The 24,629-nt window shown below is 33.6% G+C and overlaps 1 protein-coding gene and 1 long non-coding RNA gene across 2 annotated transcripts; both read left to right on the top strand.

The window, feature by feature from the left end:
* Positions 1-16,511: 16,511 nt before the first annotated feature.
* On the top strand, positions 16,512-18,233 carry LOC111392425. The gene is made up of 3 exons (XR_002702266.1): positions 16,512-17,066; positions 17,610-17,914; positions 18,073-18,233. It is a non-coding gene; the product is annotated as an uncharacterized LOC111392425 (long non-coding RNA).
* A 3,230-nt stretch (positions 18,234-21,463) lies between these two features.
* LOC111392419 (G-type lectin S-receptor-like serine/threonine-protein kinase At1g11410) lies at positions 21,464-22,793 on the top strand. The gene is made up of 5 exons (XM_023017767.1): positions 21,464-21,745; positions 21,830-22,047; positions 22,161-22,301; positions 22,402-22,455; positions 22,634-22,793. Exons 1-5 carry the CDS (start codon positions 21,464-21,466, stop codon positions 22,791-22,793), a joined length of 855 nt encoding a protein of 284 aa, XP_022873535.1.
* The last annotated feature ends 1,836 nt before the right edge of the window (positions 22,794-24,629 follow it).

Raw genomic sequence — 24,629 nt, 5'->3', positions numbered from 1 at the left:
GAGTGGTCCAAAATCTGTTTTGTGGAAAAAGGCAATGGAAGAAGAGATGCAATCCCTAATGGAAAATAAAACATGGAAGTTGGTTAATAAGCCTAAGAATCATAGGATAGTGCAATGTAAATGGATTTACAAACTCAAAGAATGGAATAATCCTAATGATCCTCCTAGGTATAAAGCTAGATTAGTAGCTAAGGGGTTTACACAAAATGAGGGGTTGACTACAATGAGATATTCTCACCTGTGATCAAATATAAAACAATTAGACTGATTTTTGCCTTAGTTGTTCAGTATAATTGGGAACTAGAACAACTTGATGTTAAGACTGCCTTCCTACATGGGGAATTGGAAGAGGATATATATATATGTATCAGCCTCAAGGCTTTGAGATGAAGGGCACAGCTAATTTTGTGTGTAAACTGGAAAAATCCTTGTATGGGCTCAAACAAAGCCCAAGACAATGGTACAAACGTTTTGACTCTTATGTACTTAAAATAGGTTTTAAAAAAAGTGATTATGATGCTTGTTTGTACTATAATAATTCTAAGAGGGGACATGAGGTGTACTTACTGTTGTATGTGGATGACATGCTCCTAAGTGGCTCAAGTAACTCTGAAATCACTACAATCAAAAATCTTTTAAAATCTAAGTTTGACATGAAAGATTTGGGGAGTGCTAAGAAGATTCTAGGGATGGTTATAAGAAGAGATAGGCCTGAAAATAAATTGGGTTTTTCACAGGAAGCCTACCTAAATAAAGTCGTAACCAAGTTTGGAATGAAGGAATCCAAGTCTACCAGTGCCCTTTTAGCAGCCCACATGAACCTTTCTAGTGTCCATTCTCCTAAAACTAAGGAAGAACGGAGAGAGATGGAGAACATACCTTATGCTAATGCCATAGGTTCTATTATGTTCTCTATGATAACTACAAGACCTGACTTGGCTTATGCAATTAGTTTTTTAAGTAGATTTATGTCCAACCTCGGTAAACCACATTGGGCAGGTTTAAAATGGTTGTTAAGATACATAGTGGGTACTTTAAATCTAGGCCTTGTGTATGAAAAAAGGACTGAGAAACTAACCTTAAAAGGGTATGTGGATTCGGACTTTACTGGTGACAAAGATAACAAAAAATCAACCACAGCTTACTTTTTTACACTAGGAGACAATTGCATAACGTGGAAGTCTCAACTACGGTCTATAGTAACATTATCTAGCACCGAAGCTGAATATGTTGCCATTACTGAAGCTGTAAAAGAATGTTTATGGTTAAAAGGAATCTTGAATGAATTGAACTTCTTGTATGATACTCCCACCATTTTGACAGACAGTCAAAGTGTACTATTACTGATAAGAACCCTGTCTATCATGAAATGTCGAAACATATCGAGGTGAAGTATCATTTTATTAGAGATAAAATCTCTACAGGTGAAGTTAATTTGGTTAAAGTTCATACTGATAAAAATCCCTCAGATATGGGAACAAAAGTTTTATCTGTTAATAAGTTCAAGTCCTGTTTAACTATGCTTCATATTGACACAGCTTAATTTCTTTTGCAGGTAAGGACGATGACGAGGAACTAAATGTTCCTTGTGCAAATTACGCAACCAAAGAGCCAAATGTTATTGAGAACCAAGGTGAAGAAATGAAAGAGTGTGTTTCTCAAAACACTTTCAAATTAGTGTCATTCTTGACATTTGACTCAGCTGCATTTGGGTAAGGAGATCATTACGTGGCAGCACCCAAATGGATGGTTACTTGTGCCAAAGATTGTGCTTCTTTTGAATGGTTGAGATTTGTCTAATTGAATGAATGGCTGGGATTTAATTTTTGAATCCAATATGACTATTGGAGAGAGAAATGGACGGTAGATTCTTTTCATTTTCTTGGTTCCAGAATTTTTCCTCTCTCTCTCTCTCTCTGGTTCTTCATCGCCTGCGTGTGTAATACCTTAAAAAAATAAATAAATAAAAAATGAAAAGTCAAAACTATCAAGCCAAGACAAAAAAAAAAAAAAAGCCAGGCGGTGATTGGATTGATATAATCAATCCAATTCACACTTAAAACAAATCCATTTCAAACATATATACAGAGAGAAGCCGAGAGCACGGGGAAAGAAAGAGAAAAAGAGAAGAGAAAAGAGAAACAAAAAAAAAAAAAAGAGGGAAGAGAAAAAAAAAAAAAAAAAAAAAAAAAAAAAAAAAAAAAAAAAAAAAAAGAGGGAAGACGAAGAAGAAAAAAAAATAGAAATTTTTTGTCAACGTGTTAGGAATTAAGTGGTCTACACTATTAGACTTAAATTTCTCAATTTTGAAAGGTAAGTAAAAAGTTACTTATTGTTAAGTTATATTTGATTTTATAGTTGTTAGATTGTTAGACTAAATTCAATTTTATTAAAGGGGTTAAGTATAATAAACTATGAAATTGAGTAAAGTGAAAGAAAAACTAGTTTTAGTGATTAAAGAGACTGTAGAAATCGTCCAAACGTGAAATGATTAAGTTTGGATATCGCCTATTTAATTATTGAAATTATTTAAAATAATTAATTGTTTATTTCAAAATTATATCGTATTTCAGGCGACGATACTGATATCAGAACAGCTTACCAATCGGGTTGATTTTGTGAACATAGTACTGTGCATGGAAAAATATAAATATTTTTAAAGTATTTATAAATTAAGTTTATTGTTAAAGTATATGCAATTATGTGTTCGAATTACATGGTTATTATGGAAATATCTTTTATTATGATATATGTGGGATTTCAAGATTATATACTGTACATTGTGAATTGGAATATGAGACATGATTTTGAGATCGACTAGAAAAATATCCGTGATTATATACTTCTTTTAGTTCACAGAGGGGCATTGGTCGTATTCTATCCTACACGGAGGGTCTTGACCTAACATTGGTCTCGATCGTGTACATATAGTTCACAGAGGAGTCTTGACCGTGTTCTAGAATTGATTATGAGAGGTCTTCGAGACCGAATTTCGTTTACGAAGGGGCCAAAGGCCCGTGGCGAAAGTTCTTAGCCCGAGGATCGGATTATATATTTCAGTCATAGGGTACATTTTTGGTGGATTTTTCAGCACATTTGATGTGATGAGATTATAGCATGGTTATCAGCTGATATTTATATTATGATTGTGAAATGATATTTTACGACCTTATATGAATATTTCACTTTTGATTATAATTACATGATGTTATTTTGTGAATTATTAAATGATATAAACTCCATTTTCGATAGAAATGTAAAATTGAAAAAGTATAATTCTTTCGAACTACTCCACTCACTGAGTTATCAACTCATACATTTTCTCACAATTTTTCGTACAAGTAGAAATTGATCATTCTTAGTTGGAAGAGCCTAATGATTTCTGAATAAGAGCCACACGACATGTTGAATATTATAACTCATATTGATGAAGCACGAATTAAATATTTTAGGCCCATCGCATTATGTTTTACATAAGCATTTGATTTTATTGCATTCTTTTGAAATAACTCTTAGTTAGCCTTGGTGATAGATTTGACATCTAGTCAGCATCTATCATCGGCACACGTCATGTTTCGGGTCCACTAGGGTGATTCGAGACGGATTGTGTCAAAGTGGTGTCAGAGGATGATTTTGAAAATTTTTATGGTTCATGCGTGTTCAGTGGATATGTTCACATGTCGTGATCGCATAAATCACAAGCTCTCTAGCTCGAATGTATGGAACCAAAAATGATAGAAAAATATTTTTTTAACAGATCCAGAAAAGATTATTATGTAAATATAATAGTTGCAATGATCCGATGGGTGGAAAGAGTTATTAGTTGTTGGATTGAAATTGTGGTGTATTTAACCTATTAAGAGTTGAATAGATTTTAATGATTTTACAGGTTGTTTATGTATAGGCATTCAAAGTGATAGGGTACAACCATTTAAGTACCAATCTTTGTGTAGACTTTCGTGGTTTTTAATATACACTTGGGATATCCCTAGTTCTAGCTTGTACTATAGTAACAATGAAAACGATATTATATGTGTACATGGTGATAATCAGGTGAGAAATTTTAATTATTTTGGGAAACTAAATGATTGGTGGCATTATCAAAATTTTGTGGTGATTTGTGGCTACTTATATGGGATGATAATAGAAACTATAATGGTGTATATTTATACTATATGATAAGAAATTGTGTAAGACAAATGATGATTTGTTGATTGATAGATGACAATGTGCTATTGTGTATTTTAAGCATCAAGGAAATTAACGGTAATTCCAATTATTTTGATTATTTATGAGTGGTTTGATTACAAGGAATGTGAGAAAAATATGGATGAACTTTATTATGATTACCGATTACGGGATTATTTGTTGCTTAAGAAATATAATTAAATGAATATGTGCATTTAGGTATATTATGTGGAAAAAAAAATATAGAGAATGGTATAATCGAAATTTATTGAGATTGGAAAATTAACATGCAGTATATTGATGTGTGAAATGTTCATGTGATAAATATGAAGGTTATTATCTTGTGGTATTAAGGAAAATTGATATAATTAAATGTTTTAGGTTATGCGATATGACGATAAATGCCAAGGTTACATGATCATTACATGATATGATGAATAATAAGTAAATGAATGTTATAATTGTTTTATAGCGAAATAATGAGATGATATATTTGGGTTATTAAGTTAATTGATTTTGCCAAGATCATTTGTTGGATTATTATGTTATATTATATATACAATTTGGGAGCCATGAGCCAAATTTGAAGTTAAGGTGAATTTAATAAAGTTTTAGTGGTGTAAATTTTGAGTTATTTTTATTGTATTTTTGGATTTCGCGGATAAAGTATTCCATTCTTTTGGAGATCTATACGTTATATAATATATGGATGATATGTGGATAGCTTAATGTCTAAGACGATCATCCAATTTAAATTTTATTTAATTGTGGAACGATATCTTCAGGTTATAATCTTAATTGAAGGTTTCCGTGCGATATACAAGAAAGCTTATGCATTGGTGATAGGCTGATGGCATTTTTATGGAATAAGAGTAAAAAATTATCATGAATTAATTGTTATAATAGTTTCTTCATAGAAATAAAGAGCACCAAAATTGTGTGAATTTAAGGATGTTAAAATAAAATAAAATAAAAAAAGTGTTGCAATTAGATTAAATTTTGAGGAAACATTTACTCTTGTATCAAAAGTTGGTGAGGATTTGATTTGTGATAATGGATTATGTTAAGGTTTAGAACTGTTCGGAAGTAAAATGATGAATTATGAATTTTATGATTGATTGTTGAAGAGGCATGAGTAAAACGCGAATTGGAGTAGGTTATATTGGGATTATGTCATCACATTGAGAGAAATATCAATACTTACCAATTATCAGAGTTTAAGGTATATTTTATTAGAAATGGTGGATATGGAAATTGTGTATATATTATTATTGGGTGATATAGGATTAAAGGAAAAGAACATCATATTGAGCTATCTCAATTGTTTTATTGGGGACAACTAGAATTTTAGAAAATCGTGAACAATTGAATTTTTGAGATATCGTCAATTTAGAATGGAGGTAGTTACCCTCAAATATTTTTATATGGAGATTCCAAATATACGAAATGAAGACAAAATAATATTTAAATCATTGTGGATAGATTGATAAAGGTTACAAGATTCTTTTTAAATGATATAGTCAATTCATAGGATAGATTTATAAAATTATATTTAGACAATATTGTTATTTACACAGTGGAATTGGAGTATTTATCTTTGGTTAGTTGTAAGAAGTTATATGATTAAATTACATTGTGCATCTTCTTTTGATAGAATGTTAGACACTATGAAGACAAGTTCAAAAGAGAGGCTATCAAATATGGTTGGTTAATTAAAGGAGACTTGGATAATTATTTATTTTCAAGGAATTGACATATAAAAACTAGACACAAGTGACGATAATTGAGGTTATATTTAATATTGAGATATTCCAAGGACGTATGACGAAATGGGTGAAAGATTGTTGTTCGATCTTAATATGTAACCATTGTTATAGAAAAAGAATGTGATTAGAGAATAGTTTAAATTAGGACGTAAGGTGAAGATTTGGAGAACATGAAAAGTAGTGTTTTCAACTTCCAATTGGAGAAATAATTGAGTTTTCTTGAGGTTTTGGGAAAACAAATGATGAGAATACCATATATTGGCTCTTAGGAAGTTATTAAAACTATGATGGGAAATATTAAATTTTGGTACTAAAAGTTTGTTGGAGAAATCATTAAATAAAAGAGGCATTATGGGTAGCAGAAGTTAAATGTGAGTTCTATATCCTTACGTGTTGGACCTTTAGCTAATTGAATTTCGAGGACGAAATTATTTGAAGGGGGTGAATTTTGTAATACCTTTTAAAAAAAATGAAAAGTCAAAACTGTAAAGCCAAGACCAAAAAAAAAAAAAAAAGGTCAAGCGGTGATTGGATTGATATAATCAATCCAATTCACACTTAAAACAAATCCATTTCAAACATATATACAAGGAGAAGCCGAGAGCACGGGGAAAGAAAGAGAAAAAGAGAAGAGAAAAGAGAAAGAAAAAAAAGGGAAGAATAAGAAGAAGAAAAATCGAAAGTTTTCCTGAGGTTTTGGGGAAAAAATGATGAGAATACCATATATTGGCTCTTAGGAAGTTATTAAAACTATGATGGGAAAGATTAAATTTTGGTACTAAAAGTTTGTTGGAGAAATCATTAAATAAAAGAGGCATTATGGGTAGCAGAAGTTAAATGTGAGTTCTATATCCTTACGTGTTGGACCTTTAGCTAATTGAATTTCGAGAAAGAAATTATTTTAAGGGGGTGAATTTTGTAATACCTTTTAAAAAAAATGAAAAGTCAAAACTGTAAAGCCAAGACCAAAAAAAAAAAAAAAAAGGGTCAAGCGGTGATTGGATTGATATAATCAATCCAATTCACACTTAAAACAAATCCATTTCAAACATATATACAGGGAGAAGCCGAGAGCACGGGGAAAGAAAGAGAAAAAGAGAAGAGAAAAGAGAAAGAAAAAAAAAAGGGAAGAAGAAGAAGAAGAAAAATCGAAAATTTTTGCGAACGTGTTAGGAATTAAGTGGTCTACACTATTAGGCTTGAATTTCTCAATTTTGAAAAGTAAGTAAAAAGTTACTTATTGTTAAGTTATGTTTGATTTTATAGCTGTTAGATTGTTAGACTAAATTCAATTTTATTAAAATGGTTAAGTATAATAAACTATGAAATTGAGTAAAGTGAAAGAAAAACTAGTTTTAGTGATTAAAGAGATTGTAGAAATCGTCCAAACGTGAAATGATTAAGTTTGGATATCGCCTATTTAATTATTGAAATTATTTAAAATAATTAATTGTTTATTTCAAAATTATATCGTATTTCAGGCGACGATACTGACATCAGAACAGCTTACCAATCGGGTTGATTTTGTGAACATAGTACTGTGAGTGGAAAAATATAAATATTTTTAAAGTATTTATAAATTAAGTTTATTGTTAAGGTATATGCAATTATGTGTTCGAATTATATGGTTATTATGAAAATGTCTTTTATTATGATACATGTGGGATTTCAAGATTATATACGGTACATTTTTTGTAGATTTTTCAAAACGTTTTATCAGCTGATGTTTATATCATGATTGTGAGATGATATTTTACGACCTTATATGAATATTTCATTTTTGGTTATAATTACATGATGTTATCTTGTAAATTATTAAATGATATGAACTCCATTTTCAATAGAAATGTAAAATTGAAAAAGTATAATTATTTTCGAACTGCTCCACGTATTGAATTATCAACTCATACATTTTCCCACGATTTTTCCTACAAATGGAAATTGATCCTTCTTAGCTGGAAGAGTCTAATAATTTCTGAATAAAAGTCACACGACATGTTGAATATTATAACTCATATTGATGAAACACGAAGTAAATATTTTGGGTCCATCACATTATGTTTTACATAAGCATCTGATTTTATTGTATTCTTTTGAAATAACTCTTAGTTAGCTTTGATGATAGATTTGACATCTAGTCACGATCTATCATCGGTGCACGTCACGTTTCGGGTCCTCTAGGATGATTCGGAACGGGTCGTGTTAGCGTGCGATTTCTTCAGTTTCTTTCTTGGTTTTTTAGTTATATATTTCTCAGATTACATCCTAGTTTTAGATTAGCCCTTATAAAATCATGATGCTACAGTAAATTGAGGCGTGATTTTGAGCCTCTGCTGTTTTCGGTTTGGCTTACTGTTGGTTAGGGCTAAGTGTTGTGGAAGGATTTGTGTTTGGTTTTGTAGATCCTTTGATCGATGACCGAAACTTGTGTATTATGAGTGGTTTGATATAACTTTGGTTCTCTTAGACGGCGATTTGCATAGTGGAACGGGTTCAGTTCCCGAGCCCCCCAAATTAGGCCGCGTTTGGCTGAACTGGGTCAACAATCTCTGTTGTTTTATCTTATTTTCATTTTATCATTTGAGTACTTTAGTATATTGTGCTCGATTACAGTTCTTTATCATCCATAATTTCCCAACAAAAGCCTATAGTTAAAACCCATGTATCCACCGCCATACACACCAATTACTTTTTACAATCCCTCAATAGTGGGTTGTTATTCTCAATGGCGTCAGCCCCATTGTTATTCTCAATGGCGTACCTATCCTTAATCTCTAGTCATTCGTTTCTTACTCTCAACGGTTGGAATTGGTGCTTAATTGTATTAGGACATAGGTGTTGCTATTGACATTTTGTTTTGTCATTAGATAGTTTTTTGTTATTTATTTATGATTTCTTTTAAATATTTATTGCATTTATAATTATGAGTAAGCAATTAAGTGACTTCGGTTTCTTTATTTTCATATGAGTTAGGTGTTTGCTTAACGAAGTATAGATAAATACTCATATTTTGATCGAAAATTAATTTGTCCTATACCTATGGATACAGGTGAACTTGTTCTCGTAAGGTCGTATCCTCGGATATTCTACTAATTGTGATACATATTTTATCTTGACAGTGGCAAAAGCTTCATCTTGAATATTGACTGTACTACCTTTATGAAAGTGTAGTGAACATGATTACTAAATGTAAATTAATTTTGTAGCATAATCGTGCGTAAAAATTATTTTATACCTGATTGTATTATGTTGTACCTAAATTTGCTATAAACTGGTTATTGCTTTTATTGAACTCTATGCTCTTTAATATACCAATGGGTGAGATCTAATTATACGATTGAATACCTCACCAAGTTGATAGCTGATAGTAATTGTAGTGAGCATGTATTCGCATTTGGAAGCGTCGCCTTACTTGATGGATTAATGAGTCCACTTTAAGTATTTATTTTTATAACAGTTAAATGTGAGCTCTGTATTTCTAGAAGCCAGAATCTATTCCATGATTGTACAACAAAGAAACTGATAAAGAAAAAGCAATGTTAAGTGAGCAAATAAATAGGATGTCAAAAGAGTCATTTTGCTCAGATCTAATTATTCAACATCTCGTCGGGAGTATGACATAAAGTTGATAAGTCAAGAAGATGCCACTACAAAGAATCGAAATATCATCGCTTATACAGCTTTATATAACTTAATAGTTGAACTTCTTACCTTTAATGGAATGTGCATTGTTCTGACAATCTTGAGACAGCTTAACTGTGGGATTTCAAAATAAATGTGCATAAATATGTGCATTTAAACATGTCCATATCAAATTTTAATTAAAATAAATATGCTCAAATTAAACAAATCCAATTACAAAAATAAAAATAAGCGATAGCACTGTTCTGAAAAGCTCAAAGTGTGGTGAAACGGGGAAGGTCAAGCTTCGGCCTAAGCGATGCCTAGTTGTAAAAAAGCGTTCTCTTATTTTAATATTTTAAATTTTTAAATCAATCTAAAAATTATTTAATAATTAAAGTTAAAAATAGCATTAAAAGCGTAAAAGATAGAAAAGTGTGCTTAGGCATGACTTGCGCCAAAAAAAAGGGTGAAAAAGTGCGAGGCGAGACAAAGCATATTGCGCCCGCTTCGTGCCTAGACAATGCCTAAACACCACTTTTTAAGCACTGGTAAAAAGGGTGGATCGTGAGGGTGGGGTTTAAACATAAATATTTGCGTATAAATATGCCCAAATTAATTTCAAGTATCTAACAAATTAATTAATAATATAAACTAAACTGAATGGATTAATAAAAGGAAAGGCATAATTTATCGAATAAATTATTTTTCTATACACTTCCAAATTTCCAAACTTACAATCAATAAATGAGTTTTTGGGAATTCAGAATTGAGATTTTAAAAGATTATAAATTCTAAGAAGTTTCATGAATTTAAATAGATTTTCATAAAATTCATAAGAATCTCATTAAAAATTATAAAAACTCCAAAAGAGTTTGTTACGTGAGTTTTTATGCTTGAAATCAATTCAAATCTTTGAAATCTCTTTATTAATAAAATTTTTACAAATTCATGAGTTATTGAACATACCTAAATTTTACAGGATTTTATTGAAATTCATTAAAATATCAATTGGTAACTCATTAAAATCTAAATATAGGACAACCCAGTTAATTTTCTAACCCAAATATAAAGAAGAACGAAAATGTGAATAGATGAGCATAGTCACATTTGAAACGGTTGAAACCTAGTTGGTACTATATGGTTTAAGATGGTGATGGAGTCAGGGTTGTCATGTCAATCGGGCTCGAGCCGGCCCAACTTGACTCGAGGCTCAGGCCAACCCCATTTTGAGGTTCTCGGCCGAGCCCAAGTCGACCAGCATGGCTCGCCAGCTCGGGCCTAAAAAAATAAAAAAATAAACAAAGGCAACTGGTGGCTGCCTTAAGCTGGCTATCATAAATTAAGGCAACTGCCAGCTACCTTTCTTAGTGCTGCCTAAAAATAAGGTAGCCGAGTGCCAAAATAATAAATAATAATAAATAAAGAAGAAGCAGAAAAAAGAGCTTGCCCAGCTCGGCTCAGCTTGGTAAGGCCCGAGCTTCGGATCGGGCTCACAAAAAAGCTCAAATCATTTTACTCTAGTCGAGCTCGAGCCTCAAGTTTCAGCTCGGCTCGTTGACACCATTATTGTCATGGCTGGACCAAAAAACAAAAAAAAAATCTTCTTAGCTAGACTAATATATTAAAAATAAAATTCAAATAAAAACTTTTCAAACAATTTTTTTAATAAGGAAAAATGAAGTTGCTCTAGAGCTGACCTGGGTTACCCTCCCAAAAATCTGCCCTTTGTTGAAGATCATGAAAAAGGCATCCAACAAATGCACTTAATACCCAACAATGCAGTAGCCAATCTAAGGTCCTTAATCCTTACTAAAGCTTAGGCCATGGATTTAATTTTAATAGTTTATACTCCAGTCATCTTTGTTACTCGGCTTTTTATTCAAATAAGTCAGAAAAATCGGAATACAATTAATCCATTTACTTGTAACAGGAGAAGAAGTGGCAAAGGACGCTAGCTCGTGGGTGGTACTCTTACCTGACTAAAAATGGGAAGAAACAATGTCTATATATATATGTTCAATTTTACAACTCCACACTCTTCTCTTGTAATTACTATCTAAATTTCAATTTTCCGAACTCTATTATTTTGATATTGTATCGCCAAAACACTCGCCTACTTTTAAAATTAAATGTAGTGGAGAAGTGCAGTTGCCAGTTGCTTATATATGTTCAGAAACATGAGACAGAGAGAGAAATTATTGAACAAACCATGTACCATACGAAGGAAATCTTGACATACTTCATCCTTTTTCTTCTCTTAACCAGCAGTTCCACCTACTCAACAATCCCGAACCAGTCTCTGAAAGATGAAGATATATTAGTCTACAGTGGAAAAGCATTTGCTTTTGGTTTCTTCAACCCTGGAAAATCCAGCAATCGATATGTTGGGATTTGATATAACAAAGTTGTAGAAAAAACAGTTGTACGGGTTGCCAATAGAGACAATCCCATTTGGGACCTCCGGATTTCTTGAAATCGACCCTGCTGGAAATATGGTTTTATCCGATCCAAGTCACAATCTTTCTGTCTGGTCAACTAATGTGATGTCAATGACCCGACAATCACAGGACCAGCCCTGCTAGAGAGTGTGTTCAAATTGGAAATTATTGCCACGCCCCGGATTTTTTATTTATTTATTTATTTTTTTTTTTTGGGCTCAAGGTTACAAACAGGTTGTTTAAGTGGACCATGGAATGGTGCGCAAGAAATGGTTTCAAATTTCATCTTCAAAATTAGTTGTTGAAAATGGTCATGAAGTAGGTATATAACATACACTGTAAAAGACCCACCAATCTTGAAAGATTGATGATAAATGAATCCGGGACTCTGGAACGGCTTATTTGAAAAGGAAGTAAGCATGGATTGGCAAAACTTTAGTCTGCACCCCCTGATCAATGTGATAAGCACGCTGTGAAGCGTGCAATAATTGTGACCTGTACAATTGAATATTCATGCCTTCCAGGACTTGATTACAAACTAGAATGTCAATGGTACATAAAGGAAGCATCACATGGATGTAAAAGAAAGCAGGAAGGAAATATATGTGGGAATGGAGATGGATTTAGAAAGGTGACAAATTTGAAAGTCCCAAACACTTCAATTGCACTTGTGAACAAGAGTTTAGAATTGAAAAAATGTCAAGAATTGAGCCTAAAGACATTTGCAAGTGCTAATATCAATGGAAGAAATGTTTGCATCACTTGGCATGGAGACTTGGTAGATATCAAGCTCTTTCAAACAAGGGCCAGGATTTGTACGTAAGAGTTCCTTCTGTGGAATTAGGTATTCACTCTACATTCTCTCAAGTCTAATATCGATTTGTGATTGAATTTCCCCAAAATAGAAATATATATGTATTGAAAAGCACAAATCAAGTGATTGTTGTTCCCAGCAGCAAACAATAATGGTTGCAGAGAAATTCGTTAAACTAGTGCAGTTTGTCTCCTTAGAAATGATTATTCACATTATTCGTTCTCTATAATTTAAAAATGAGGACTACGATAAGATTTTGAAATCTCCAAAGATGGCAAATTTTTATTTTTTTGAAAGATGTCGAATAAATATATAGCAACTTAAATCTTTCTCATCAATAGAAGTCCTCTATTTTCAGCTCAGAATACAAGGAACACTTGAGCTTTCGTGGGTAGAGATTGGCAATATTGTCAATTCTAGTATTGCTTCTCATAATCTTCTTAGCGTGTTGGTTGTTGATGAAAAAGAGAAAAAGGTAAGAAATAGTTCTTTTAGGTGGACATTTCTAGCCAAAGCAAACAGATAAAAGGAGCGAAGCCACTCGACTGTAAGGAGAGGAGATGAAAGGGAAGAGAGAGTGAAGAGTCCCTACCTTCATTAAAGGGAGAGTGGGCAGCGGGCTCCTTTCGATTGACTTTTTAGGTTGCTTGCTAAGATAACATCACCAAGCTCCGCTTTAGGCAATGGATGACTATCACTTACTGAATCGAAGGGTCAATCTCTTCCAGAGCATGCTGCACAGCCACTCATTTGTCCTGACCAAAATCTATGTCTCAGCAATTCTTTTCTTCGCTAATCACCCCTTCCCAACCAGCTCACCCGATCCAGGAACCCAAATCTACTGTTTTGTGCCACGCAATTGAGCTTTCCCCTTTCCCATTGTGACTTCCATTCTTGTTTTCTATTACATGGGAAAGCCACTCTCCTTTCTTGGAGGATATGCCTTTACTACTTGTTAGGAAAAATAACTTCTAAAGTTTCATCTTACAGTTCTAGGACTGGTTTCTGTCCTGCCTAGTAAGATTGATAAGGATCGTCTACATGTAGAAAGGGGATCCTAAACTAAAAAGGAGTCAATGACCCAGGGGAGGTCGCCTGCATAACGGATTGCTTGCTTACCATGCCATCCTCCTCCTGCTCACTACTGCAAGCAACTTTCCAGTAAACTTGAAATAATCATTGTCTATACCTTCATGACACCGAATATTTGGAGATTATCATGCCTATTCGATAAAAAGAATTTGTGCAATTTAAAGAGGGTTTTTTAATCCATTTAACTTTACTATTATCAGCTTTTTCTGCCCTTATGCAAAACAGACTAAAATAGTTTTTCTAGGTGGACTCTAGGCTAATAACTATTAATGAACCATGAATCTGAGGTGTACAATCCCTTCAGCACCAGCTACTTTAAAGCAGTGTTCTAAAGAGCATAAAGCGTGGATAGGTGTAGAGGCCGAGTTTCAAGCTTTACGAGGAAAGGTATAGGCGTAAAAAAATGTTTTTTTTTTAATTTTTAATGTTATATCATTCTAAAAATCATTTAGTAATTAAAATAATATATACTAAATATCTGAAATTATAATATATTATATTTACAATACAATTTTCAAAGTTTTGAAATGCAGAAGCTAAACTATTATTGTTTTAACTTTCAATTGGAGATGTCCTACTTAACATACTTATAAGAACTTCATATTTACTTTCGAACTTTCCAATAAAATGATGTCTCAAAATCATAACATAGTGTAGATAACACTGTAACTTAAATCTTATGTCTCTTTATCAGATAAAATCATTTTTGACTTTTTTTATACAGATAAATTCATTTAAAAACTTAAAACTAAAGTCAAATGAAAGCCCTTTAAAAAGGTAAAATACAAATTTAATAAAATGAAGTCAAATAAAAGACTTTTATAAAGGAAAAAAATTAATAAAGCGCTCCTAGGCGTCAACTTGGCAATTGACCGCCTAATTTCGCATTTACTATCAAGCGTGGCGTTTCGCCTGAGCCTCATTCCTAGACGCCACCTAAGCACTTTTTTATAATGGAGCTATAAAGTATATAATACTATTGCCCGTATGAGAAAAGCGTAACTCGAAATTTAGTCTTTATTTGGCCATCAGGTAAAATTCACTTCAAGATCTTACAGCAAGACGCCAGGCATTAGTATGTCATTAATGGAATTCCATGTTGACAGACACAGAAGGACAAAGAAAGCCTTAATTTAGCTTTAGCACTAATTTAACATCCTTTGGCAGTAGGGAGTGGGAGATAAATGGTAGTGGAACAAATGCTGAAGTGTCAATCTTTGATCTGAGCACCATTCTTTCAGCCAGGGAAGTTTTTCTCTCGCTAACAAACTTGGAGAAGCCGAAAAGGCGGCTTTGGTGCAGTTTACAAGGTATATTCTCACAATAATTGAACGGTCTATTCCTCTGGCCATTATTGCTTGATCCTCTCTATCCACTTATTGTTTTTTATGGCATTTGGAGGATGTATTATTAGATAGGTTGAGTTACAGGTTTTTTAGGCCGAAGTATGCCCATCTTTTCACATTCAACTACGAATTAACTTTTAGGGTCAGCTTTTTAGGTCAAAAGACGGTCAAGAATATCATGACAAATTCTAAAATGAATATAGAATTAAAGAAAGATATTATTTAATTTATGAAACAGATTTCAATTTGACAAATTTTTTGGTATGTTTTATGCTTAATTTTTTAGGGTTGTGATTTATTGGTTTAATTTCCAGATTGAAGGAAGGAATATGTTTGCAAGCCAATGTTTTTGAATTGGGAAGGCTACTTACGCTAAGGTAAGAAATACCAATTTTGGAGAAAACCTAGAATTTTTATTTGGGTTTTTGAATGAGTATAGTTAACGGGAATAATTGTAGAGATGAAATATTCATTTAAAGGCATGAATTTATGGAGCAAGATGGAAAATTAAATTGGTTAAATTATAATTATTAGTTTCACTAGTTTGGAAGAAGGAATTATTTTTATGTTTGGAGAGAAGATTATTTTGATGAATTAGATTATTTTGATGAATTAGATTTTAGTGTAAGGGCTAGAAGGTAGAATTAGTTTCAATTGTGAAGGAAATTAAAGAATATGTCCAAATGTCGAGAAGTCAAGTTCTAGTATTTCGTAGTTAAAAGTTAAGGATACTTCCTAGAGTGGTTGTTAAATTTGTTATTTTGTATCATATTTTAGGAGATGACGACAAGATTGAAATCATGATCAGTCCTTAACTTGGTGAGTGGATATATAAACTTATTTTTCAGAAATTAGTATTCATTAAATTTAAACTAAATCAGAAAATTCATTATTTCATATAGTTGATTTGACAGCATGATTTTCAAAATAAAGTTGATTTATAAACAGTTATTTTTAAAGTTAAATTCAGTTCAATCAAATCATTTCATTAGCATACTATTTCAGTATCAAATATTTCAACGTATTTAAAGTTATTTTTAAAACCACCAGAAAGTACTCAGGTAATTTTACCCTAATCTGCACTGTTGTGAATGTGTTTCCACAGTATACGACTAATTATGGTTATTTTACCTGCTCTACACTATTATGAATGTGTTTCCATAGTGTATGACCAGATTATCAGAGGTCTTTGAGACCCACTCTCGTACATACGTAGGCTTTGGACCGTGTACTATGGTGATTAGCCTTTAGAACAGCTCTACGTATGTATGACCAAACTATCAGATTGTCATATTTGAATAGCTTTGCTTTGTACAACGAGATTACTCTGGACATGAGTAAGGTTATTCATTTGGTACCTTTTTGATGTGATTTTCAATAATATACAGCTTATCATATTTCCGACTACAGAATTTAGCTTATTCAATTTGTAGAGTAATAATTTCAGCTTATAGTACTGTGAAAGGGTATTTTCACTTATACTTACTGATATCAGATTATTTATATTTATTATACTTTAAAGCTGCTTATCAAGGATGAAGAATAAAGAATTTTATGATACATTCATGTTTAGTTTTAAAAAATGTTACTAGATTTCAGAATTTTTTAAAGTTTTAATAGCGCAAGAATTTAAAGAAAATATTCATAAACAAGAAAAGTATACTTATTTGCAAACCATTCACTCATTGAGTTACAAGCTCATGTTTTGCCACCCTTTTTTTTAGCAAATGGCAGCAGAGTTGAGCATCCTTGGAGCCTGTCGATCCACCGAACTAAGCCACACACATTGCCATTATTTGTATGACTCATTTTGTCAATCTATAGAATTTATATCTTTTTTTTTTGGGCACACATGTATGTTTGTCGAAAAATTTAATTAGCAAGTCATGTATCCATATCTTGGGCTCACTGCATATTTGGTATCTTTAGTGTTTTTGGGGTCTTTTATTTGTAAAGCATAGTAAATATCAACTTGCCAGCATTTAATTTTGAATAATTTGTATTTTGAGGGATTAGTGTGTCCTATTTTAAATTATATGAACGGATTTGAAAAAATTGGTTCTTGTTTAAATGGTTTTAGTTCATATTTCAGGTAAAGCTCTATCAAAATGTTGTTAAAAATATTTTTCAGTCAAGCAAGTCAAGTTGCCTCGGTGGTGTGTCCGGTGTTTAGTTGGTATCTACCATCGGTGCACGACACGTGTTGAGTCCACTAAGGTGATTCAGGAGAGGTCGTGTCATGATATATGTCTATGAAGACTCTAGACTAAGAATTATTCATAGGGATTTGATAGTTAGCAACATCCATGAATCCCAAAATATCTTATTTTGGTCTAGCCAGGATTTTTGGAGTAGTCCAAAACGAAGAAAACACCTATGGAGTAGTTGGAACCTAGTGATTTATAATCACACACCTAAATTTTTGTAGACAAATGACAGAGATGACAAATTAAAGGAAGGGCACTTTAGCCTTGACTTTTCTGAAGGTCCGATTGCAATGGGCATAAGTCACCATAATATGCAATGGAAGGGCACTTCTCAATAATGTCTAATGTTTACAGTTTGGGGGTTTTACTATTGGAGATCATCTGTGGCAGGAAGAATAGTAGTTATTTTCAAGACAATACTGTGAATTTGATTGGATATGTAAGTATTTGCATCTTTAAATTCTAAACTGAAATCATTGCTTCATTATCAAGCTATGCTCCAAAAAATTCTTTGGGCTTGATAGAAGGATGAAGACATTGATTGGAGTTAAATAGAGTGAAATTATTGTAGGTAAGTATTTCATATCTCTAATTCAGGTTTGGGACTTGTAGAGAGAAAAAGAGCATTGGATATAGTAGATTCATCAGTCGACAACTCTTACAAAGACAACAAAGATTTGAGGTGCATTCTTGTTGGTCTTTTGTGCGTGCAAGAATATGCTCCTGATCAGCCCACGACGTCAGTAATAGTTTTCATGTTACATGTTCAATATGCTCCTGATCAGCCCACGACGTCAGTAATAGTTTTCATGTTACATACTGGAACAACTCTCATCCTAAAGCAAACTTCATCTATCATCAAGAAAGATAGTACTACTCTATACTCATCACCAGCTAGTTTAAAAATCAAATATGCGAATAATATGTCAGTTACCGTGGTTGAAGCTCGCTAAAGGCTTCCTGTAAATACTTTCCTTTTTTAATGTAGTTCAAGGGGTGTATATTAGCCCAATATGAGGCAAAAGGGGGAAAAAACCAAAAAAACAAAAAATAAAAAAAAATAAAAATAAAAAAAAAAAAAAGAAAACAAAAACAAAATCTGTGCCAACATAAATGCTCCTTGTATTTGACACTATTGATGCATAGAGTTGATGTATACATTCAGTACATGTTTTGCATGTAGTTGTTGTTCACAAAATTATTTCTTTTGATTTAAAACTCACTGCAAGTGTGCGGTTCGTTAACAAGTAATAAAATGGACTATGAGTCCAAGTATCGATTCCACAAGGATTGAATTAGTTCAAATCAACCTATTATGACCTTAACCGAAACACGAAAATAAAATTTATGTATTGTGATTTAACTAAGGAAGATGTGACCTATGATGCAATTATGATTGAGAAACTTATATTAAATGCAAAATGACTTGGACGCAATCTACGAGAATTTATGGAAATTAATGAATTTATTAACGCACTAGAATCACGAATTTCCAAGTAACACCCGTTCAACATTTAATTATGCAAATTTGACACACATTTCCACAATTGATAAATCAATATTCCTATTTTAATTTAGCAATCTCTCTCGAGCAATGCCAAACTTACCTCAATATGTGATTCGACTATATCTTTATGACGAACGCTAACATACAGAAATACATTATAATTTCATGAATATTCAACAATTCACACAAGGTATAGAAGTATATTTCTATCCCCTATCGAATGCATAAAATAGGCCAACAAAATCATATAATTATGTGCACAATAATAATATGAAAATAAAAACATATAAATCATTCAATTCTGGAACATGTGTTTAAATATGTCAAATCAAAAATCAAACGTAATATTGCAAGGTTCATCGATCTCCTAGTAATGAAAAATCTAGCCTAACATGTTAAAAAGAAGAAAATACAAAAATAGTTGAAGAAACATCATCACCCGAATCAAGTTTCAATCAAATCTTCAATTGACGCAATGTTTTTCTCTTGTTCTCTCTTCATTTTCTTCTTCAAAATCTCTCTTCTTCTTGTAAAAACGGCGTCCTCCTCGTTCTGTTTATATAGGACCTTAAAAATCTTGTTTCCATAAGAGTTTCGACGAAATAAGAAAACTACAGATTTGGCCTTCGAGTTGCTCTATGCGACTACATAGAGCATCTCTATGCGGTCGCATAGAACAAAAATTAACCGAGAAATAATTCTCGGTTTGCCTCTATACGACCGCATAGAGGGTCGCATAGTGCTACCAACTATGGAAAAAAGTCAATTTTGGTTTTGCTACTTGAATCCTTCACTTCTTGGCATCTTTTCTTCATTCTTTCCATTCCATCATCCTAAGATATCATCAATTGACATTTGGCTTAATCAATTTCTTGATTTGTTCATCGGGTCAACTTTTGAATAATTGCACCTTGGTCCCTGAACTTTCACTTTGCGTCATTTTGGTCCTTTTTCGCGTCTTTTCTCCTGAATTTCACCATGTTCATCGGTGTTCCCTACAATTCATAAATGTAACGAGATTAAGTCACAATTCAATAATTTTGCTCGTAATTAAGTTATGTTTGTGGCCTAAATAAATTTGCAAAAACACACTTATCAGTTGTCATTCTCTAGACGTGGAGGTGGGCTATGTTGCAATGGAATTGTTCTCAAATGAATAGTTCTTGAGAAGGATTCTGGTCCTATCCTAGGCGATAAAGGGTTAGTCTGCACCACTCCCATCGGCTGTTGCTTTTAGACAAGTAGTTACATCTTTCTTCATTACTAGCATGATGCATTATCAACATGGAAGTTGCGAAGAAGATTTTTGTTGAAATAACTTGCATGCTATATGCTATTAAACTTAGGTACTCGGTAATCTTCTGTAATGGGGAATTATTAGGAATTTCCACATTCAGGTCGAATATGTGGATTTATGAGCTTTGACCATATTCTTACTGCCGAAGCCCTTTTCTCTTTATTTTTCCTTCGTTTTACATGAATGTAAGAGTTCCGTATTAAAAGGTCTTTTGCGCACACTCTTGCCTCTCTTTACCTTAAAAGATTTGATACTTGAGAATTATGTGTATTCAGTAGTTGCAGTCACATATTTAAGGTTATTCTCCTAACAAACACACAGCAAGGTAAGAGCACGGAATACTTGACCATGAATTAGTACCTTGGAAAACAAGAAATAGCACATTGTGAAAACTTCAACCTGGAATACATGAAGTGGGAACACGTAAGAGAACTTAATGCTTGAGCCTGGAATATTACCATGGAAAACAAGAAATAACGCATTGTGGAAACTTCAACGAGGAACTGATACACTACTATTTATCTAAACCCCTCCACCGCCACCAAGTGTGGACTTTGGATTCTGATATTCAAGTCAATTTCTAGAAAGACCAGAGCTCTAAGTTAACCAATTGAAATGTAGCATGTTGAAACTAATAACTTGGAAAATTACCGTAGAAGAATTTTGTTGAACATTTGGACTGCAACAACTGAATAACATTGTTAGGTCCGTCCCTTTCCTTGCAACAAATCAGCTGATTGAACCCAGCTAATTGCTCTGCTATTCTTCTGGTAATCATATATACAATAAAAAGTTATGACCCAAATCCAAAATTCAAATGATAAAAGGACTGTAACATATTCTAAGCTACATTTGTGTTACGCTAATACATTTTTCCCATATACAGTGAAATGATTTTAATAAATTGACTATTTCCCAATCTTCAATAATACCTGTGTTATTTATTCTTGAAACTGAATTTTTTCATCTCTATCGACTCATTCGTTTCAATAATTATTGTACGAAAAGTATTATCAATAGTCAACAGTGATATATTAATTGATACACGTAGTCAATCAATGCATTATTTAATCTCGCACATGAATTGTATGATGAGGAAATAATAAGAGCTTAGGGAGAGAATTATTCTCCAGGCCCTTGAAATTCTTTTCAGTACATGAGATGTAAATTATTGAAACCAGATCATGCATCATAAGAAGGAAATCTTGGATTTTCTAGTTTTCATTTTCCGAATATGCAGTACGACAGACACTACAAGCCCAAATCAGTCTCTAAAAGATGGAGATATATTGGTCCCTAGTGGAGAAACCTTTGCTTTTGGTTTATTCAGCCCTGGAAAATCCAGAAATCGATATGTCAGATTTGGTACAATAAAGTTGCAGAACCAGCAGTTATGGGTTACAAATAGACACCATCCCATCAATGGAACCTTTGAAGATCTTGTAATCGATACTGCTGGGAATCTTGTTTTGTCGGATGAAAACCGCAATTTTTCTGTCTAGTCAACTAACATGACCTCAACGATTCTTCAAAACTCGTCTTTAATTCAGCTTATGGAGACAGGAAATTTTGTGTTGTTTCAAGATCAAAGCAAAAGTGTCATTGCGTGGCAAAGCTTTGATTATCCTACCAATACTATATTACCTAACATGAAAGCAGGGTGGCACAGAAGGACTGGATTGAACACGGTTGTCACATCCTGGAAATCTCGTGATGATCTGGGGACGGGTGAATATGAGTACAAACTGAAGCTTAATGGAACTCCTAAGTGTATATATTTTTTTTTTTTTTGTACAAAGGTTCAGACAGGTTTTGGCATTGGAATGGATTTCGCTGGAGTGGTGTGCAAGTAATGGATCCGAATTTCATCTTCAACATCAGTTACATTGAAAACGATGATGAAGTAACCATAACATATGTCGTAAAAGATCCATCGATTTTCTCAATATTGGTACTAAATGAAATGGGGACTCTGGAACGGCTTACTTGGCAAGGACCTGAGCGTGGATGGGCAAGATTTTGGTCTGCACACACAGACCAATGTGACAACTCTGCACATTGAGGAGCATACGTAATTGTGACCTATTTAATTTGAGTGAATTTGAATGTTCATGCCTTCCAGGATACGAGCCCCAGCTAGAACGTTAATGGTACCTAAGGGAAGAGTCACATGGATGTAAAAGAAAGCAAGGAGAAAATGTACGTGGAAATGGGGAGGGATTTATCAAGGTGACAGATGCAAAAATCCTGGACACTTCAGCTGCAAGCGTGAATAAGAATATAGGATTGACAGCATGTAAAGAGTTGTGCCTGAAGAATTGCTCATGAACAGTATTTGCAAGTGCTAATATCAGTGGAGGAGGAAATGTTTGCATCAGTTGGCACGAAAACTTGGTAGATATCAGGCAGTTTTCAAACAATAGCCAGGATTTGTACATAAGAGTCCCTGTGGGCGAGTTAGGTATTCAGATATTCATTGGTGAGGCTTTTGGGATGTTGCATTCAACAACATGAGAAGATGTTAGTATACGAGTACCTCCCGAACCAAGGCTTGGACAATTTCATTTTTGGTATGTCAGTTTCCCGGTTTGTGTACCATAACTCTGTGTTCCAACTTCTCACAGATGAATATCTGAATTCTAATTTGTAGAGTGAAGATATGATCGTAAACTGTGTCAAGCATATTACTCATGCATACACTTTAAATTTCACTGGTCCAGATAAAGAAAGAAGATCACATATAGACTGGAGTAAACGATACAGATCACCTTGGGAATTGCCAGAGGGATGATATATCTCCATGAAGACTCCAGAATAAGAATTTTTCACTGGGATTTGAAAGCTAGTAACATTTTACTAGACACGTCCATGTGTAAGAAAAGAAGAAATATGCAGAACTTTGTGACAGAGAGATGAAGGAATTGATCTACTGTGTATTTTCTTTTGAGTTGATGAAACCAACCAGTGAAATCTACATATATATACATCAGCTAATGGAGGCCTATAAATGGAAAATGAATATACAAGGTATGACACCATATTTACAAGGTATGCCGTGTCCATGATTTATGCTAATTGGTCCATGAATTGTGTTGCATCTGTTAGAGACGTTCTGTGAATGGCAAGAAGCTAACATAATGAGTCTACACTGGTATGACCTGTACCATTGGTATGCTGTAATACCCTCCCCCCAAGATGGAGAATAGAAGTTTACTATTCCCATCTTGAGCAAATGAGAGTAGAGAGTAGAGGAAGGCAGGGCCTTGATAAGAAGATCTGCAAGTTGCAGGTGAGTGGAGACATGAAAAGTAACAATAGAACCATCAACAATTTTGTCACGAATCAAGTGACAATCCAGCTCAATGTGTTTGGTCCTCTCATGGAAGACCGGATTGGCAACAATGTGAAGAGCTGTTTGGTTGTCACAAAAGAGCTTGGCAGCTTGAGGGTGTGAAACTTGGAGATCTGTAAGAAGGTAATGGAGCCAAGTAAGTTTAGAACAAGTAGTTGCCATTGATCTGTACTCAGATTCAGCAGAGAAGCGTGAGACCACAGATTGTTTCTTGGATTCCAAGAAATGAGAGAGCTACCCAATAAGACACAATATCCAGTGACAGAACGACGTGTTTCAGGGCAGGAGGCCCAATCTAAGTCACTATATGCAATCAATTGTAGAGAAGATGCAACTGGAAAGAGAATGCCTCGACCAGGAGCTTGCTTAATATACCTCAGCACCTTGTAGGCAGCAGCCAAATGAGCTGAGGTAGGAGCAGCCATGAATTAACTTAAAGTGTGAACAGCATAGCTTGTGGTCGTGAGATAGTTAGATATAATAATCTCCCTATTAACCTGCGGTAAATGGAAGGGTCTTGCAGCAAAACACCAGTATTCTTGCTTAACTTTAAATTTTGATCCATTGGAACCTTGACTGGCTTGGAACCCAATGTACCAGAATCAGCAAGTATGTCTAAGGCATACTTGTGCCGACAAATGTGAATGCCCTAAGGAGAACGAGCAACTTCAATGCCAAGAAAATATCGGATGGAACCGAGATCCTTAATTTTAAATTGATGGTTCAAGAAGACCTTCGAAACTGAAATTGAATTAAAGGAATCACTGGCTACGAGAATAGCATCAACATACACCAAAAGGGCTGTAAAAGAATCATCAGTAGACTTGACAAAAAGACTATAGTCAGCCTTAGATTGTGAGAATCCAAAATGGAACAAATGGGAGGTAAGTTTGGCATACCATTGTCTCGAAGCTTGTTTCAAACCATAGAGACTCTTTAGTAATTTGCAGACCTGATTAGGACCTCCCTTGGTATAGCCAGGTGGCTTGTTCATGTAG

Source organism: Olea europaea, unplaced genomic scaffold (genome assembly GCF_002742605.1).
Source record: "Olea europaea var. sylvestris unplaced genomic scaffold, O_europaea_v1 scaffold928, whole genome shotgun sequence".
Taxonomy (NCBI): Eukaryota; Viridiplantae; Streptophyta; class Magnoliopsida; order Lamiales; family Oleaceae; genus Olea; species Olea europaea.
This window is presented reverse-complemented; position numbering and strand designations above follow the sequence as displayed.